Below are 20,958 nucleotides of genomic sequence, written 5' to 3' on the forward strand. Positions count from 1 at the left end.
CCAATTCATCTAAGTCTCCTCCACGTATTTACAGTGACACTCCATTGTACGACTCCTGCGAGGTCTGAGATGACAGACACTATGCTTTAATAAACCGTTCCAATTTTAGGATGACACTGCCTTATATACTGGCATCAATGAGAAACAAACACTAGGGAATCGACAATCTGATGCCTGTTCAGAAAAGAAAATGCAATCCTTGTTTTTAAATCCATATTATATAACCTCTGGGGAAAAGGATCGTCTACTTTTGGGGCAAAAGACATGAAAAACCTCTGAAATACTTCCCATGAATATCAACTCTGGAGTTAGAGTATCCTTTTCCTTATCTCTTGGCAGAAGACCCTGACCTCCAATCTTCATCAGTGGACTCAACGTAAGGGCTGAACCACGAGATACAATTTTTGTGTGTTTAATCCAGTTTCTCTCCCTTTAAAGTAAGTTTATGAAAACTAAGACCTGGCCGAAACGTGACTGCTAGCATCGGTGCTTTGAAACGTGAGAAATTTCCTTTCCTCCACCCCGTCTACCCCTCAAACACATACGTGTATATTTAGCTAGAGAAGACCCAAGGGCTGCTCCAGCAAGCGGCGAGCTGCAGCGACCTGGATTCAAGTAATGGGGCCCTGGTATAAAGCTGTACATTAACTCGCACCTTACTCGGGAGCGATCAGTGGCCACCACCTACGCAGTATTTAAGCTATGCCAATTAGATAGAGAAACAAACTATGCAGGCTGGGGCGGGGAGGGGGGATAAAAAGTGAAAGGACCCTCTTTGTTTCTGATCAAGGACTTCGATTCAGAAAAACCCGAGGTCGGTAGCGATTCGGCCTGCCCCTTTGGTGTGCGTTTGTGGCTCCTCCTGAAGGCAGCATCAACACCACGGTAACTGCGGGCGATATTTGGCTGTCAGGCCAAGCAAGCTGCTTCCCAGCAGCTTTGAAATGTTCTTACTATGGCGCACAGAGCAGTTCAGGTCACAAATCTACTTATCTTCATGGCGTTCCTTCAATGTCCCAAAGCTCAAACCTGGCTATAGACGTCACCAGGTTTAGTCACCAAGCTTAGGCATTAGCTTTAGAATGACAACAAGAAAATTAAGTTAAAAAGAGTTTTGAAAAGCAAACTCTTCATTTTAATGCTGGCATGAATTCTGCGCATCAAAACACCAACTATAAACACCCAAATCTGTTAAATACGGGCAGTGCCTATCACTTTTTACTAGTACCTGCTTTACTCTGTTAGCAATAGCTTACTGATTGATATATATGTGTCTAAAAGTAACAGTACTAATCCATGAAACATCACTTTTGGCTATATGTATAGAGGGATAGAAAAGCTTTGGTAATCGCGTGTGATTTTACACTGCAGACTTGTCATTGACACAAGACAGCAAGTTACCAGTAAGAAGAAATGCTACTGGCAGTAATACTTTGCTTTTCCAGAAACACCAGAGGGACTCACATTCAAGCACACACATTATGCTTTTCTAGATGCATGACAAAGAATTTCAAGATAAAAAAGTAAGAAAGCATTTGTAAGTAACTGTAGATCTGACCAATTTGCTCAAGTCTCTGAAGCTGCAGTTAGACATTGCTCTGTGTTGTCCAAAAGAATGGCTTGCTGTACTGCGCTGTACCCGCGGGTGCGACAAGGCTTTCAGTCAAGACAACGGCAGGATTAGGATTACCCAAAAGGCACAGGAAAGAATTTCATGGGCACAATGCTAGCTTCACTGAGAAATCTGTTGATTTGCTGAGATCATATTCCTGTGTACTGAAAGTAAACAGCTTTTAATGCAGTACCACGTTTGCAAATGTACCGACTATATTTTCAAGTCCATTAGGAACTCTGCTGCGGTCTCTACAGTAAACCCAGAGTCTAGCGCCCAGAGCTAGGAAGCTAAATCTCGACTCTAACAGTATTTCTTATGAGTGCAGAAAAGTCCTTTTTCTAGTATGCGCATCGGTGCACAATCTCCTAAACACAAATACAAAACCTGTATTAGCACAGAAAGCCCTCGGGAAGTGCTCCAAAAATCACATTTTTCTAAAATTCTCCATTTAAATGTCTGCAGCAAATTATAACTAAAGTACACCTTCCAATGCAGTTAGGCGAATTCTGGTTTGGGCACTTTGAAAAAACCCACACTCTAAGACTCCATGTCTTGGTGACATGGAATTGCATGACATATTTCAATATGGTGTTCAGTTATGAACAAAATTAAGGCATACAGATAAAAAGGCACTAGCTGAAAAAAAAAAATCTTTTCATTTTGTTATAGTGAAATGACTGTTTAGCTACAAATCAAATTGCAAATCAAGTTGAAATTTTAAGACTATATTTAAACTGTGAAGAGAAAAATTCTATGTAGATTTAACTTTGTGGTTATTAGATCCATAAGCCCTTGCATGGATATTTCTATCACCCAAATTAAAAATAAACAACTTGTTCTAACACGACTGAAACTTTCAGTCATGGTCTAACAGGACTGTTAGTCACACCATTAAAGCTATACTACAGAACTAGCTTAACTTTTGTTACTTAATGCATGCAACAGACAGAATAATTAAATTCACTAGCAGGCAATTAAGTCCTTTGAAAATATGCATACTCCCTGTGACTCTCGATCCTTATTTTTTGAGAGCACAGCTTCATGGTGGCATTTATAGAAAAGCAAACCAACCCTGCAACAGTCTTGTTTTCATTGGCATTTTCTAGTCACTGGATTCAACTATTAAGAGTAATTCATGATTCTAAACTGCTGGTATCTTTGTAAGCTACGAGCAGCTGTGAGCAGGGACCTCGGCTCTGCAATTCTCCTCCAGTGGAGTTCTAGGTGTCCAGTTCCATGCACCCTCTCAAATTCTAGAACTAAGGTTTTTGTTCATAATCATGCCAGTAGTCACTGTGTTTTACAGACATTGTATACAGAGGTACTACATTACTTAAATGCAGCTTGTTTTACTACATTACCCCAATAGGGGATAAATACTAGCTAACCTTCTGCTGAAAGTCTGATTTAGCTTCATAATTATTTCTAGCTCAAAACTTTTATGTTAATAACCATCTAATTTACTCTAAGTTGCTTACGTCAGTAGACAAATTCTCCACAGGATGAAAAAAAAAATCAAAACAGTTCAAGCTTATTATTCATTAAATTAATATAATTTTAGCAGAATCACTGCAACTGGCAAACACCATCTTCATTTAAGCAGCACTGTCTTTATTTTGGCAGCTTTCTGATATGTCAAAGAAATTAAGGAAAATGCAATCTGAAAATTCTTTTTTTCCTGGCTCCAAAATGCTTACCGTTGTCATGACTGAATGCCATTTTTCAGAAAAGGCACAAAAGCAGGAAATGAGATTATTCAGTAATTAAAAATCACAATGAGGAAGCGATATTGCAATACACATGAGCCAGCACTGTCTCACAAGAAGGACACATTATAAGAAAACTAGATTCTGAAAATTTTCAAGCTTCAGAGAGTGCAGTTTCTTTTTAGAATAGTATATTTAAATGTTATGAACACTATAGATAAACCTGGTTACATTTTCCCTTTAATGTCCTTTTTTTGGTAATATAAAATTTCCTTACCTTTTCAGATACCACTGTCCACTACTGATTTTTATGTACATTTTCACCTTGGTTTTGGGACCTTCTTAATCTGTTTGAAATCAATAATTTCAATAATATGGTCTTTAAATTACCTGCATAAACTGTTAGGCTCTACATTACACTTCCCATCCCTGCTGTCACTAAATTTTGCTTATAAAGCAAAGGTCCTTTACAGCAGAGTACATACCAATTCTTCTTAAAGGCTGCTTTCATAGCTTTTATCTAGTGACAGAGAAGCAAAAAAAAAAAAAGTCATTACAAGCTGACTTTCCTTTCAGCCTTCTAAACTTTCTCTGGTCTGACTAGCTCTTCCCATGCTCAGAAAACCCTGCACAGTTGTGTACCCTGACTGAGAAAATTATAAGCTGGGTAAAATACTCACATAAACCAAAGCAGCCACCACTCTCCGTCTCAGGAGAGATGGTGTCCCCCCCCTCCCCAAATCATTCTTACTCCCCTACAGGTAAAGTGATTAGGATAGATCCATACTCCTGCTTATGCTCTGGTACAAAACCTGGAAGTTAGCAGAATAAATTCAGAAATCTCATGAGTGAACTACCATGGGAGTGGGTAAGCTTATTGTTCTATCTCCATGGACTTCAAATGATTCTGATAGTCCTCTAAAGAGGCAAAACAGGTAGAGCCTCGTCAGAGTGGACAAGGTTCACAGTACCAACCCGCTCTGCCTTTATAAAACAACAAAAGCAAGCAATGAATCATCCAAAACAGTATACATGATTTCGGTTCTGTAGTCCAATAGTTTATTCCCAAATGCCCTTTTAGATTATTTATGGTTGTGTTCTTCTACAAAAATATGAGCGTTTGACTTTTCTGTTGTGAAAAGTCAGTTTATTCACCATGTCTGATCACTATGGACTTCTCGACTGAGAAGCAATATTTCAGAGTTTTACTTTTGTTCTTTTATTACACTCTTTCAGAAATGGAAAAAGTGATTAACGTACATTTTATGACAGCTGGAAATCTGACAAACACCAATCATCCGGATTATCAGGCTTGGGTAATCACGCTCACGTTATTTAATTGCTGGCTCTCTTTGCACTTTTGGCCTATTCTTCATACAGTCTTTTGTGCTGTGCCTCCTTGTTCATGTGGATTCATCATCGCTACCTTATGAAAAATATAACTTGCGCCTTATCTTTATCAGTGAGTTATTCCTGGTGTTAAAAGATGTTGAACTTTATTTCAGGAATTTTCAACACATCCTAGATGACTGAACTGTGTTACTAAAACAGGGTTTTTTTAGTGCATAATGAGAAGAATTTTATATTATTCAGGCACTTGATGTTGACATACATTCCATCCTAGTGCCTCTCAACAGCTTTGAAAACATTATTTCTTATAGCTCATTCTGAATCAAGTAACTCATTTACTGCACAAGGATTAGTCACTCCCCTTCCCTCCCCCAGCCATTTGTGGGATTGTGGAAGAGAACTGACTCTCAACATCACTATTTTTTCTTATCTAAGATAACCGTCTCCCTCCAAGCTTACGCAACAGAGATTCTCTTTGGCAGATACAGCAGGAAGCATTCTCCTAACTATTTACATCCAACAGCTGACCCTTGTCTATTATGGAAATTTTCCCCTTGCAGTATAGTAGTTCCTAAGAGTCTGGGTCCAGAATCTGTTTACCTGTAATTATTTTCCTGTTAAGATAATATGATAGTTCTACACCAAAACATCTAACTAGCACATCAGTGTTGAGTTCTTTTTTGTTATTTTCTTTTGGTCACATAGAAGTACCAGTTAGACACGCTGCTGTACAAAGAGTTCCAAGTTCTTCCAGCTTTGTCATTAACTCTCAGAACCGTGTGTTCCAGCTTAAACTGTAAAATCCAGAAACTGATTAAAATGCTAAAATATAATAAGAACTTAGAACTCTCTGCCACAAGTACCTACAATATAAAGAACAATCACAGAGAAGTAACCTTCTTGTCCTTTAGCTGCATGTCTATTTTTCCCTGCACCCTGAGTCAGTCAGCGGTGTCAGAAAAAGTCATACAGTTCCTGACTATCCAAGCATTTGTCTTTTTTTTTCCCCTTTAAATAAGGAACAAATATGTACTAAAGTGCTTTATCTACATGAACCACATCAGTACATTATAGAATAAACAAAAGGTTCTAGTCCTGGTGGGAGTGGGGGAGAGAAGATTCTCATTTTAGATACAAAATTTAGATTGTTTACAATCTAAGTGAAACAAAGATTCAAGAGAATATTCTCTCTCTTGTCTTTTTTCTCCTTTTTCCATAAAAAATAAAAAATAAAAGTGCAGTCAAATAGAAAATAAATGCAGTAGATGCAAGCTGAGTTGAGGCAGGCTGTTAGTGATAGTGTGCAAACGTGTGTCTTAGCAGTTCATCTGCAAACGGTCGCAGCTTGGCCTCGATAAAAATCCGTTTCAAGAAATCCCGAGCATGGTCGGAGACATGAGGTGGTAGCTGGGGGTTGGTTGGCTGAGTGGCAATTTTAAAGATGGCAGCCATTGCTTCAAACTCTGCCCACGGAGGCTTCTCAGTGAGCATTTCTACCACCGTACAACCTACGCTCCTGAAACAGAGGCAGAAGTGAAACAGCAGGTTACAAACAGAGTCATGCCCTTCTAGGAAAACAAGAAATAGCGAAGAGCTACTACAATACCACAGGTAACTAGTGTCCGCTTACCTCTACAGAGCAACTTCAGTGGAAAACAGGTGTTTAAAAAAATTGCATGTACAGCCACACGCTTTACCTCAAAGTTACACAAATCACTACCTACATCTTCACTTTATTACTTCATTGTGCCAAAAGCTGCTACCTCAGTGAGGAGACAACTAGGAATTTATCCAGGCAATACCAACTGCGTCATAGCACTGCCGCTATTCAGTGATCAACACTGATCACACAAGCACTGCACAACCCCTGTGCCCCAGCTCTTCAGACACCCCGCAGGATTTGAGTGCACTGGAAAGCTTTCTTGCTCATTAAGGCCTAACAGAAATGCAAAGCAACAGGGATGCGCTGAAGTAAGAGTATACTGTGTATTTTGCTAGCTCATTAGAAATCATAACATGAATGTTGAAAAGTTTAAAACGATACTTCAGTGGTATCCTCCTCTTTTAGTTAAGGATGCTAAAAATACACTTAAGATTGGCAAAACAAAATTTTAAGATCCTAAACAATCTTTGTATACAAAGCTTACGTTTAAGGGATTTAGGAAGGCAGAAGGGCATGCGTATGTCCAGAAAAAACTTTGCTGTATTAAGTCCTGAAAGATCCACCTCTTTGAATAACAAGCAAGTGATGCTGCAGAACAGATAGGTTGGAATAATTTACCAATCTTCAGGAAGTTTTATGGTTTTTCAAGATGCTTACAAGAAGTTTTAGGGTTAGACAGAGGTACATTTCTTTACACAATAAGGATTTACTGAATGACAGAAGTCCAACTTCAGTATTTTTTCTTAGTTTTAATCAGGATTTTTCTCCATCAAAAAACGTGTATTAACCTTGATACAAATACTTCAAAGTTGAACAAGTCAACTGCCTGAAATCTATAAGACTGTTCTATTATTCAAATATAGCAGAATAATTACTAAGTGATCTGAAGTAGGCTAAATTAATTTCCCAGCCATTAAAAGTATTGCCATTGGTTGGATATAATGTGGTTCCTTTTTAAACACAGCCTGGTAATCCTAGCTTCATGCAAGGTCAGTTCAAAAGATTCTCTTATGATCCCTCAATCAATGGGCTGACAAATGGCCAAATGAAAAATTCCCTAATTGCAGTGTTACACTCTCCCAATATGACTGTCAGTGCTCACACTTGCCACCTTCTTTGGCTTAAACCCTAGAATGAAACGCTCCAACTTCAGATAATGAGCATCTACACCTTGTTGAAAAAGAGCCCATTTGGAACTGACACCTTTCACTAGAGAAGTTTTTTTTTTAACATACCAGATATCTGCTTTTCTGCCGTACCCTTCACCACTAATAACTTCTGGACTCATCCAGTACGGAGTTCCTGTGACAGACTTCATTCCTGTACCAGAGAGACAGATAGTCTGCAGCCGTTTGCTGGCACCGAAGTCACCAAGCTTCACATTGCCTGCTGAATCTCGCAGAATATTTGCTCCTGGAAGGAAAGGAAGACAGTGTTATGTTCATGAAAGGCCCTCTAATGTTTTGGTGTGGAAAATGGTAACAAAAGTTTGGATTCAATGCAAGATCAGGCTAGTATTTCAAGCCAGAGAATTTACTTTCTCTACTCATTCCTGTTATTCTAACCCAAGGTTCAGAATAATAGTTAATTGCACACCTTAGTTTGCATCCCAGGCCTTTTCCAGTAAGTGCCAGTCACTTTGTAAAGCCTTCCTGACAAAATAAGGAAGGTAAATAAAAAAAAATGGGAGAGGAGTTTCCACACAACTGAAAATGTCTTCATACTATATTAAAGCAAAAATCTCAAACGATTTTACAGATTTGTTCAAAACCCTTATCTGCATAAGCATGTGCAAATTCACTGTGAAGTCTCAACCTTTTTTGCAACAAAGCACTACTAATACGAAGCAACAGGAAAATTGTAAAGCTTTTAGGAAGTACAACAGTGTTACCTTCAACACACCTATCTTGCACATCACCACCTTCCTACATATTCGTAACTTGCTTATGCAGCACTTGCAAGTCACCTATATCTATTTGCAAAGAGTAGAGAGGTCTGTTTCCTCAGGTTTCCCGGCAGTAACAGGGAAAAAGTCCAGTCATTTGATCAGGCCAGTCACCGCTGCCAGTCATTTCTTGTACCAGTGAAGTGCTGGGTAATTTCTATGTAACTGATGAAACAAAACTCTCTAAAAATAAACTTTCAAGTCATGCTTTCCTGTGTACAGTCTATCTATTTGTAATGACACCATCCTTTGGATATTCAAAACTATCAAGGCTAAAATAAAATCAGAAATAAATTTGTCATGATTGTTTTGCAGACAGACACTATGGAAACATTTTCAGAAGTCTGCTAGAACATCACAAAGATGCTTATTTTTCACCTCTCAGGTTACAACAGTGACAAGAATAAATGATGGAAAGTAATCTCATTGATTTTAAGTCAGTATGCCAGCATTAATTACATTTTAGCACTTCACACAAGACTAGAAAAGAATCTGTAGTAAAGAGCACTGAACTGTGCACAGAACTATCATTACCTTTAATATCTCGATGGACAATCATATTACTGTGCAAATAGTGAACTCCTTCCAAAATCTGCCGCGTATATTTACGAGTCACATTCTCTGTGAGTGCTCCATATGATTTCAACTGGTCTTTGATGGAACCCTGTGGCAAACAAGTAGTATAAAACACTAAGATTTCTAGAATCGCAAGTGGGCTAATACTACAGTTGAACATCAATGAAATTTATGCCTGAAATTCAGACATTTGAAGTTGCAACACTGCTCTAGATCAACTTAAAAGCACAGATATAGTGTTACTTCCACTGAGAAAAATACAATTTTGGACAAAAAAGAGGCTGGACAGAGAAGTCATATACTGAAATGTTAAGCTATTAACCTTAATACTGTAAAGTAGCTGAATAGTTCCAGTGTCATGTACAGAACAAGACAGCAGCGGTGTTTTTACTCAAACACCACTCTCAGCTTTTTTGATGGTTAAATGCTGATACTCAAGTTGGACAAAACATGACATTTATCCTGGCTAGTTTATACTCCGGGGGAGGAGCCGGGAGGAGAGGGGAGGGGAAGGTTGTCAAGCAAAAAAACACCACATGCTGGAGGATGGTGCTTTATGTAAAAATTAAGAGGTAAGTAAGCCTTGGCTTAAAATGACATTAAATAAAAAAAACATGGTTTTGTAACTATTTCTGTGACCTGTCACACAGGGTTAAATTGCTAAGATTACTTCTGTGACACTGCCCTCCAAATCTCAGAAAAATTCAAGAAGTCTCCCAAAACTCAAAGCCCAGAACTCACCTAAAAAACCAACAAACAAACAAAAAAATCCTCCACAAACCAAGAAACCACAAGCACCACCACCACCACTTGCCCCCCCCCCAGCCCTGACTTTTCTTCTGCGGGAGTCTCACAGTAAAAGCAGAATGCCGTAACTATTCAGAAATACAGAGCCTATGTTTTTATACAAGCACATTTTATTTAGCTCTGCTGACCCCACTTGGTGAGAACATGAAAAATCTACAGTTTTATGATCTTAGAATATTTCTTAACAAAACAGCAGGTGTAGGACAGTTCAGGATGTATGTAAGTGCCACACAAAAAACAAGCACCAGATTCTTTTCTGTATGCACTTATTCCCACACCCATCTTAGCTACTTTTTGTTTCCCCAAAAGAACTTAGCACTTGAGATAGTGACTACACAACAGCACAAGCTGAAGCGCAGCAAAAATAAATACTAAAATTCAGGAAGATTCAAGAGTATACTAGTGATAATACTGTCTTTTCAAAGACATTGCCAGGCACTTCTTATGGCAAAAATCAAAGAATGTTTGTACAAACCACTGTATTTCTGAAAACCCAAACAAGCAATGGAGGAGATACGCTGCTGTAAGCACTTGTCAGTAGCCCTCTTTGGCTACTGTCTTTAACTTGGGCATTTCTTTAGTATCTGCAAAAGCTGTCTACCTGGATGCTCATCACATTACTGGCTCTCTTACTTACCCCAGGCATATATTCCATGAATATAGAGAGTGTCCTTTCTGGTGGATCTCTCAAGAAGCCGTAATACTGAACAATTCTTTCATGCAGCAGATTTTTCAGCAACTGAATCTCACATTCAAGTGCATTTACTTCCTAAAAGGACAAAACAGACAAGATGTACCATGCCTGATGTGGTAATACTCATGTTTTGGATTTGGATTTTTAAACAGGACAGTATGTACATACTGAAGGGATATGTAAAACTGAGTAACAAAATAACTTGTAGCTTCTGTAAAGTTTATACATATTATAACAAGAAAATATCACCATTATATTGAGGGAAGTAAAAAAATCTGGCTTTTCTAAAAATTGGCTTTGGGATGATTTTGCTGTTATTTCATTGTTTCTCTTATTTTTAAGTTATGTTTGTTTCAGGGCACAGCAGGTATCAATATGTGTAAAAAATACAAACACATATGGTACTTTCTCTGGAGCTATGTGAAATACTTCCTGTTTGCAAAATTTTCAGTAAGGTATTTTGAAACACTGTACAGTAAGATACTGAACAAATATTAACTCACTAATCCAAACTTAACTGGATTCCAAATTTCACCAAGCCATCTTTCATAAAAACTTACTTTTTATCCATCACAGATTATTACTGATACCCTTATACTTCTGAGGTTAGAAGGAAAACAGATTTTTTGACACTAAGAGGCACACGTAACAAAATGCTATGGCAAATGAGGTCACAAGACTGTTGCTAGAGAAGAGACTACAGTATTTTATATTTAACATTTCCAAAGCATAATCAGTCGTTTTGTTACATTTTAAAGAAGTCGCAACAACAACTACACTAGAAATCTACAGCACAAATGATTCTTGGCTTTTTTCCTTGATCCTACATCACTAGTAGCAGCAACTATAACTGGTAGCCACTCAATTCTGCAATCATGCTTACACCCATTGTTTCCCCAGCCTTGCTCCCCACAGTGCAGAATGCAGTCCTAATGCAGGAAAAGTAGTAATTCTTTTTCCATCCTGTAAAAAGCAGCAAGTATGGTTTGGGAAAAAAGAAGTGGAAGATTGGTGCTACTTTTAAATAGTTTCTCTCCTCAAGTGTCCATTATTTAAAGGACAAGTTCAACTTTAGAGAGAGAAGAAGCCGACACCGAAACTTTTGCTCTTCAGAAAGAAATACAGTGAATAACAGTAGTTTTTGCCCAATGCCCAAAGTTCTGTTTTTTTAAAAAAAGAACAAAAAACCACACAACAAAAAACAACCCCCAAAAGATAAAAAAAAAAGATAAGAGTCTCAAACTGTCTTCACAGCCAGACAAAATATCTCTAAGAATTTATTTTTAGGAACACTTAGATTAGTACAGATATTCTTGTTTATAAGTGTAACTTGTTCTAATGCCTATAGTAGTTTAAGTATAAATAATTATCTATTTCAGAGCACACTTCATAACAGATCATTTAGTTTTAGAGGCTGAGACTGCACCAAATTAAGTTATGTATGTTCATTGCATAAGTTTTCACGTCCTGAAAACTAAAAAATGGGATGTAACACTAAAATCAGGTAGCCAAACTAATTCTCTGAGGTATTAACAAAACGAGATTCCTAACAAGGACATGAAAACACAACGGGTTTTAAAACATCATCCTGTTCAAGGAAAGGAACATCAGTCTAGCCTAGAACACGCCACTTAGCAGAAGCCCTTTTACAAACTCTTTCGTATCACTTACCTTGCTGGTTTCTGGACTATCAGGATCAAACTGGACTTGTTTAACAGCCAGTTCTCTTCCGGTATCAGCATCATAACACAGATATACTCTGCCAAATGCACCTTGACCCAGCAGTTTACCAAGTCTCCAGTTAGTTGGAGCTCGTGGTGCTGAAAATATAAGTATGTTTTGGTTTTCAAATGAGCTTGTTATTCAGCTGATCGAGAAAAACTGGAAATACACAGAAAATGATTTTTAAAAAAACTATGTTTTTCAACAACACAGACTGTGTGTCCTAAACCTCCCCATATAAGTTACGAAGATGAAAAGAACTTCCTGGAAGTTGGAAAACATGAGCTACTTAAATTTATTCACAAAATAATTTCTGGTAGAGATAGACATACTTAAACCAACTAGTAACAGCTAATCTGAAAAAGATACAACGCACGTTAAGCAAACTTAGTAACATTTAAAAAAACAATTGAGCCGTGATTAAAATGTACCAGCTACTGAAGTCATCACAAAGAATATTTGCTCCTGAAATGCCACCACAGATATAAAACACAACCTACATAACTCTTCTTGGGTCCTCAAGAATCTAAGAAATAATCAAAAATATTTTAGAGTGTTTTGTTATCACAGATGTAAATTCCATGTGAAAAATCTACATGAAGGTTGGAACAGTAAGCAATGAAAAAAAACACTGAGCATACAGTCTTGGCTTTTTCCTATGAGAGAGATAAAAACATATTATTCAACTGCATCTATTTTGATGACACGCTTAGTTTTGACATGATATACTTGAAAGGTAAGAGAGTTTTACAGTGGTGTTCACAAAGTGCCTTAACTTACAGCGACTGGGTGGGCTGATGTCCATGACTGACAAGGTAGGATTGTCTATGTCACTTCCCCTTCTCCTCATTCGGTTATCTTCATATTCCGGCGTAAAGACGCTGCTTCCGCTACTGGTGCTCAGCGAGTGATCAGTGGGACTGAAACTAACTGGTGATCGGAAACTGTTCCCCTGAGTCCTTCTGGCTCTTGGAAAAGTTTTACGACCTTCAACAACATACAAAGAACACTAATGTTACACGACAAAAAATACTGCTATGCAATGTCTGTATGCAAGTACTTAATAAATTCCACATAATGTAGTTCAAATATTCCACAGCATATGATGATGTAATTGATCATGAAACTTAGTGCTTTAACTTTCCACCTAGAAAAAATAAACATCACAGATATATCTAAGTATTAGACTGAATCAAAAACTGGTTTACATTTAAGTGACCAAAATTGGGACCAAATTCTGGAACTGTTCTGAAATATAACCGACATGCTTCAGAAACCTGGAGGCCTGAGAGAGGAGAAAGGAAAATGCCCTGCCTCTATTTTTATTGCTCTATTAAGGTGCAAATACCAAACTTCTGATAAACAGGAGAGCGAGAGAGATGTTCACATTCCAGTGGTGCCCAGGCTGGCATCTTCATCCTGCAAACTAGTAAGAATTGAACGCAGAGAAAGACCTACACATGGAATCAACAGTTAGACAAAAAAAAGAAAAAAGAAAAAAAATCACCCCCAATGCATAATTCAGAGATGGCTACAGAGTCGAATAAAAAAAATGGAATTGATCTTCAAAAAGATTAATTACAACCAGATGACTAACACAATTCATGTTAATATACTTAGATAGAGAACATTTTTAGGTCAGCATAGCTTGATGAAGTTTCATCCTACAGAACTCATAGAAATAGCTGAAGGAGTTTCTGATTCATTAGGTATTACACTGGAGAAGGAGCTCCCAGGAGACTGAAGGCAGCAGATAAAATATCTTTGAAAAAGTAGACTCAGATTTATATACTAGTGTGGCCAATTTAAATTCCGAGAAAGATATGCAAACAAATTATTAGGCAGTTTTATAAACTACTGACAAGATAATAAGGTGATAAACCAGCCATAATTAGCTTGTCACATGTAGCTAATCCAGTTGCCCCATTTCCTCGGGACATTCTCATAAGCTAACTAGTGATGTGTTGCGTAGACCAACTTACTATGTAGAGTATGCTCAAGACAGATTCAGAGCAGTTATCAGTGATTTCTCAAAGGGGAGGATAATTTAAGTGGACACCCAACAAAGGTTTACCTTCAGTCCAATTCCATACACTATTTCAACTGATGATGTATAGATGATGGAACATAATACACTGAAATATTTCAGATGACATCAAGTGTGGCTGGAAGTCCGTTTAAGATAAAAATGAAAATTCACAATGATATTAGTACATTGGAGATGATTCAGAAATCAACAAGATGAAATTCAGTAGGGAAGTGCAACATACATACTTGAAGAGAAATCAAATGCAGAAACCACAATGTGTAAAGTAATTGGTTGGCTAATAGTCATGTAGAAAAGGATATAGGAACTATAACAGGCCACAGACTGAACATCTGTCAGCATAGTGACTATGAAAAAAAGCGTCATTCTGGAATGTATGAACACAACTGTTACATACCTAGTCATGGTTGTATCCTATGTTATACATAAAGCAGCCATAAGAAAAGCCTCAGCTAGAGTACTCTATTGAGTTTCAGCCACTACAAGAATGGAGAAGAGACCAGGAAAATTTATTTAAAGAATAAAAGAAAAGCTGGCTTGCAGAAGTGGCTGAGATAAGGCTTAAGGCTTGAAAGAATAAAAATGAGGCGAGAAAACGGATGTGTGTGTGATGTAGTGTTACATATGGGCAGTGACCAATTTTTCACTGTGTTAATATGGAGTAACTAGTTACTAGTTTCGTTTGCAGGAAAAATGGTTTAGGAGACAGAGAAAGGGAAGTGATAAGATAAGCTATCTTCAAAGATAGTCATCTGAAGAAAATGAGTATCTCATCTCTTAAAATCAATTTAGAGTTTACTTAAAAGTCAGTGTGACGTATCTTTGCCTCTTTAATCTTGCCTTAGAGCAAAGGACTAGACCGAAGCTGCTTTGCAGTCCTTCAGTTTAGTATTTCTGTGATTTCTGTAACAGAATTCCACTTATTGCTGTGCTCTTTCCATACTGCAAATGAAACCATCTGGTCTCTGGAGAAGTTTCTTAATACTTCACAACCAGTGCTTGACACACCTTCAAGCCAGAGAATCCTTCAGCTGCGCCTCTTTCCTTCCTTTGGAAATTTAACTTGTGTTGAATTTACATTAATGTTATTACTGTCCAAATCAGTTTTGTGGCCACATCAGCAGGCACTGTCTTGCATTTCAACAATTGACTCCACCAGCTAATTGTTAATTCTTTGTTTAAATTACAGCTCTTAAATTTTATTTACTCTTTTAATCTGAGAAACTGGTAATAGGAACTTCACTGTATTTGGTTTTTTTTAAGCAAAACAAGAAATGACAAAGTAACTGACATACCAACTTTGGATAGAAAAGGGTCACAAATGTGAAAAGCTTACACTGGAAGACTCATGCATGGCCAAAGATAGAGAACATTTTCATAGCTGTGCATGAGTCCTGAATTCTGTAATCCATAACTTTACCAGAGGTAAGACTGCTCAGCAGCTCTATCAATCATTACAAGTTCAGTAAATGATTTTGGGGAAAGAATTTAAGCTTTTTATTTCTTAAATATTTTAATTCACTAAGATTTTACAATCTGAATTTTCTTCTGCATCTTTTAAGAAGAGAACAATAGATTAATAAAGTACAAATCTTTCAGTATTCACACTTACCGTCATTGTAGTCTTGTTGATGACATGAAATATGGTATCTTCGGGGGTAAGTCCCCCCCTTTCCAAATTTCTCAAATATTGGGATATCATACTCTACTAGAAAATAAGAAGATACATTTCAAAACTTAAAATGTAGCAAAAACATATTAAATTTATCAGTTTGGTATTATAAACTTAAAAATGGGGGAACATATCAGAGGATATGCTTCAAGTTGAAGCATCAGAGCAAAGAAGATTATAGAACAAAACCCATAAATCTAACAAATCACACAAACTAAAAGGACATTCAACCAAAAGTTCCAAAGGAGCGTGAATTCAATATCTCAAGTGAGTTGCAACCTCTTGCTTAAAAGAATGTCAGAGGACTGCAGCATGCCTAATTACTCCAGTATTAAAAATAGTTTCTAGAGAAATTCTGGGAAATTACAGTTCACCAGGAAAATTGGCAGAAGCTATTACAAATAAATAAATTTAAAGATGCATAAATATGAAAAACTGGCAAATGAGTCAATGGTAAAACACATTCAATAGGTCCTCTTTTAAAAACTATAAAAGGAGAAAAGTATTCATAAGGTAAAGGGAAAAGTCCTTTGTGCATAAATAAGTGGTTAGATGATAAATACATAAGATGGGAGTAAATGGTCAACAGTTCCACAAGAGTCTGGGCTACAACTCATGCAGTTTATTTATGCATGAATTCTCTGGACAGAATGATGAATAGCAAGGTCACAAAATAATTTGGAGAAATAAAGCCAACAGAAGTATTACAGAAAGCCCTTAAAAGTCTACGTGACGATGTTAAAATGGCAGATGAAATTCAGTGTAGGCTAGTGTAAAGGATTGTGATAGAGAGTTCCAATAAAGCAGCAGCTGAATGCTCTGTATTGGCCAAGCAGCAAATCAAATGCTGTAAATCATTAAGATATACTGAACAAAGTTTTGGTCTACCCCATTTCAAAGGGTTTAGTAAAACTGGAAAAGGTTTACAAGTACAGAGATGATCAAAGACACTAAATTACTTCTCTGTAAGGAATGTAGGCCTCTAGACAAGAAAAGAAGAGCTCAAAGAGAAAGAAAAAGAGGTCTGTAATAAAAAAAAAAAATCATAAAGGGAATACTACTTCATAAAACAATCAGTTGCACAACTTCTTGTCACAACATACTGTTGATACTGAAAAATTTTCTGTAAGTTGAAATAGGTACTGGAAAAAAATTGTGGAAGGAAAAAAAAAAAATCAATCATATCACAGAAGAGCATCTTGCATTTGTAGAACCTTTAAGCCATACATGACTACAAATATATTCTGAGGAAGGAATATTACACGGTCTTCTATAAACACCCGCTACTGGTTGTGGCAGGAGAAAAGACTAGGCCAGATGGACATTTTTTCTGAATCTAGATACTATTCTGGTTTTGTTACACATCAAATCATGAGAATAAATATTGAATATAGAATTAATGATTTCTGTGTATCCCGTTGTTAAAATACCAGAGCATCCCACAGGAAAAAACAAAACAAAAACATCACCAAAAAAAAATACCACAAGATCATCTTATCAGAAAAGTAATTGTAATAAACACACACACAAGTAAACTAGATTAAGATTACCAAAGGCAAACTAATTTATGACATTTCCAACTTTTTTGGTATTTATCTCTGTTACCTAAATGCTTCTTAAACATAGTTTTAGTTTTGTTTTCATTGAAAAGTGGTGCAATCTGTTAAGCACTCTAGAATCCTTAGAAGAAAAAACACACCATTATAGCTATCTTCAAAAGCAAAATAAAAGAAGCTTTAAAGTATATGATAGACCAAAACCCACAAAACACCCCAGAGTTACTGGAAGCTAATTATTGTTCAACAGCAAAATTCTGTAGCGAGGCATGTCCGTGAGAGACACTTTAAAGCACTTTCAAGGTCACTCATTGCACTTCGTATCCTGAACCATGCACAAGGACTTGGATTCAAGCTAGAATGTTGTATGAAACCAACTTTAGTGGTAGTGATTAATTTATAGGCACAGCACACAGTTCTCCTTCATCCTTTCACTTTGCAGTGCTTTCAATTACACAAGTCATGAGCACTTCAAAATGATCCTCATTTCACATAGAAGAAAATGAAGGCTCCATGTACTGGTTTTGGATGGGATAGAGTTAATTTTCTTCATAGTAGCTAGTATGGGACTATGTTTTGGATTTGTGCTGAAAACAGTGTTGATAACTCAGGGATGTTTTAGTTATTGCTAAACAGTGTTTACACAGCATCAAGGCTTTTTTTGTTTCTCACCCCACCCCACCAGCGAGTAGGCTGGAGGGTCACAATAAGCTGGGAAGGGCCACAGCTGGGACAGCTGACCCCAGCTGACCAAAGGAATATCTCATACCATATGACTTTGTGCTCAGCAATAAAAGGGGGGAGAAAGAAGGAGGAAGGGAGGACATTTGGAGTGATGACGTTTGTCTTCTCAGGTAACCGTTAGGTGTGATAAAGTCCTGCTTTCCTAGAAATGGCTAAATGTCTGCCTGCTGATGGGAAGTGGTGAATGAATTCCTTGTTTTGCTTTGCTTGCATGAACAGCTTTTGCTTTACCTATGAAACTGTCTTTACCTCAACACATGAGTTTTCTCACTTTTACCCGTCCAATTGTCTTCCCCATCCCACTGCGGGGGAGTGAGCAGGCAGCTGTATGGTGCCTAGCTGCCTACTGGGGTTAAGCCATAGCACTCCAAAATTAAATAAATTAACCCAGGTTATGTGCCAACTTAGAGATAGACATTACAGTCCAGTTTACCAAACTGTGGTGTGCCCCTACCCACTGCATCATTTGTTCTTTTCAGAGAAGCAGGTAAGTTATACTATGCACACTAACAGTGGTGTTACACACGGTAACCTAGAAGAAAACACTTGGAAGATCTTATATTTCACCATATTTTTTACTGTGTGCATTTGTTTTCTCCTGCCATATTAAGTTTGTGTAATATAATACCTCTCAGTGTGAGCTTCCCTTCTAAGCCCTATTATTTGCAAAAGGAAGAGCTCTGGAAAGCTAGTATGTCCAGTGATTTTTGCCCACCTGAGAATTCCTGATGATTATCTGGATAACTCTGTGCTCTTGGCATCCGAGATTTGGGATAGTTGTCTCTGCAAGTGTAAAAACATACAGCATCTAAAAACTGCTGTTAATCTAGTACTTAAACGTTTAATCTTACTGCCTCACAATTCTTTATGACTGATGAAAAGTTATTGCTATACAAGTTGCTGCACCTGTTTACAAATGTGGAGCACAATTTCGAAAATAAAATCTAATAGGTATCAATAACAACTCAGGATCAGTAACAGTGGAAAAACTTGCTTATTGCATTTAACATAGTAAGAAAGCAACAGACTCTCTTAATGAGCAATGATATTAGTAAAAACATGAATTATCACAAGTACAGCCACAAAGGAGCACTATTATGTTTAACACCTTTATAGCTAAACATAAAGGTTTACAGAATCGCAAAAATCTCTTACACAGACTACAAAAACTCTTGTGGAAATTTAACCAAAGAAATGCAGAATGTCTCAAAATATTTCCTCTTCTCTCCATGAAAGTCATAGGATTAAGAGAGTGATTTTATTGAGCTATAGAATGATGAAGAATTTTTGGTTCTTACATGATCACATTGTTTCTTACCCACAGTTGGTATGTAACTCCCAGCCACCAAAAGGAATGGATGGGATTGCCAGTCAGAGCAACCGATTACAGTATATTTCCATAAACATACCAAAACAGTGTCCTCCTTTTTCTGGCAAGAATTTCTCTAATGGGTAACAGAAGCTAAATGGAGACACAAAACCTACATCTTTGTAGGAGGTATTGGGGGGGGGGAACTAAGTAGAGGTGACAAATGAAATAAATTAACATCAACCAAAAGAAGTTTTGAAGAAGAAAAGCGAGTGAAATGCAGATTGCTTTGTTTCCCCTTCTTCCACTCACCCCTACCCCACAAAAACCTAAAAATTTGGCATTTGGTACAACTTCTATCCTATGTAGCTACGTTAAACACTGTGTGTATAACCTGTCACACTCCAACCACAAAATACTTTTCATGTTTATTTTCTTGCTTGTGAAATGGAGATTTATTATTTAACTCCAAAATTTGTTTGTTAGACCAAATGTATTTGTGTCCTTGAATCACATGCTCTCAAATGAAAAGGAATACTATAGCTCTGATTAATCACCACAGGCAATGATTTCCAACTTTCTACCCTTCTACTAATTAAATATAATTAGCAGCATTATTTGTATAGCAGTTCCAAATAAAGGAGTAGCCAATTTGAACAACATTAAGACCCAAGGTTATTTGCCTGACCAGCCGTAAGCCAAACAGGAGTATGTTCTGTTTGGCTTATCGGGTGGCTGATGTGGACAGTGACCCTCTCAAAGCACATCAGTCTCCTAAGAGATCAATCAAAATAGATCTCCAGACCCACCACAGTACACGCTGCCTCTTGCTAACTGACAGGTTTAAACACAGAAAAATAAGTGGAAAGTCTGCAATGGGAACAAGGGGAGAGGAACGGACAGTAATTGCAAAGAAAAGGAGAGGAATGTCTGTTGATGTATTTAAATGATTCTACCCTCTTTCTTGAATTGGGTATGCTCAACCTTGGAAAAGGGAAGCTTATGTCATAGCAGTACCTAAGAAATGTAAATTTGGCGGGGTTGCTCACTATTAGGGAATATACTTCACGTACATGGAAGATTGGCAAAATTTAATAAAAACCTTCAGTACATATTTGTAGGATTTGAAGTCTAAATTTTTGTGTTTCAAATGCAAATAGTATAAAAAAAGCTACTTCCATTTTCTGTGCATTAGTAAGCAATTAAGCTTCAATAAGCTTTTATAAATGGACTATAACTTACAGAGGAATTTCTGGAAGAAGTTCAGTAATAGCTGTCTCTGGAGAGTTATATGTTACAACTGGTACATTATGCAGTCTAATAAAGATAAATAATGAATGTAAGTAATTCTTACCCATCTAAAGGGCTGTCAAGTGAGGGACAGCTTCCTGAGCCAGAGTTTTCAGGACTGCTCAAAGACAATGGATCCAGCATCTAATAAATAACAAGCAGAGAAAGACCAACAAGTTAAATTTTTTGTTTTCAAAATGCTTGAAGGTTTCTGCTTTGAAACACCTAATAAAAAACAAAACCAAACCAGAAATAGAGAGAA

General features: G+C 37.2%; 1 protein-coding gene across 1 annotated transcript in view; it reads right to left on the bottom strand.

Annotated features, from left to right (window-relative positions):
- Positions 1 to 5,697: 5,697 nt before the first annotated feature.
- MAP3K2 (mitogen-activated protein kinase kinase kinase 2) overlaps positions 5,698 to 20,958 on the bottom strand; it is a gene marked incomplete at its 5' end in the record, with an annotated part of 47,082 nt that continues 31,821 nt past the window's right edge. The window contains 9 exons of the mRNA XM_082001178.1: positions 5,698 to 6,187; positions 7,570 to 7,747; positions 8,814 to 8,943; positions 10,300 to 10,431; positions 12,028 to 12,176; positions 12,859 to 13,065; positions 15,738 to 15,833; positions 18,813 to 18,880; positions 20,761 to 20,840. Of these exons, the coding sequence (XP_081857304.1) occupies positions 5,962 to 6,187; positions 7,570 to 7,747; positions 8,814 to 8,943; positions 10,300 to 10,431; positions 12,028 to 12,176; positions 12,859 to 13,065; positions 15,738 to 15,833; positions 18,813 to 18,880; positions 20,761 to 20,840 (1,266 nt within the window). The 3' untranslated portion in view covers positions 5,698 to 5,961. The remainder of the gene's footprint in view (positions 6,188 to 7,569; positions 7,748 to 8,813; positions 8,944 to 10,299; positions 10,432 to 12,027; positions 12,177 to 12,858; positions 13,066 to 15,737; positions 15,834 to 18,812; positions 18,881 to 20,760; positions 20,841 to 20,958) is intronic.

The sequence above is a fragment of the Phaethon aethereus genome (assembly GCF_964289735.1).
Source record: "Phaethon aethereus genome assembly, chromosome: 6".
NCBI lineage: Eukaryota > Metazoa > Chordata > Aves > Phaethontiformes > Phaethontidae > Phaethon > Phaethon aethereus.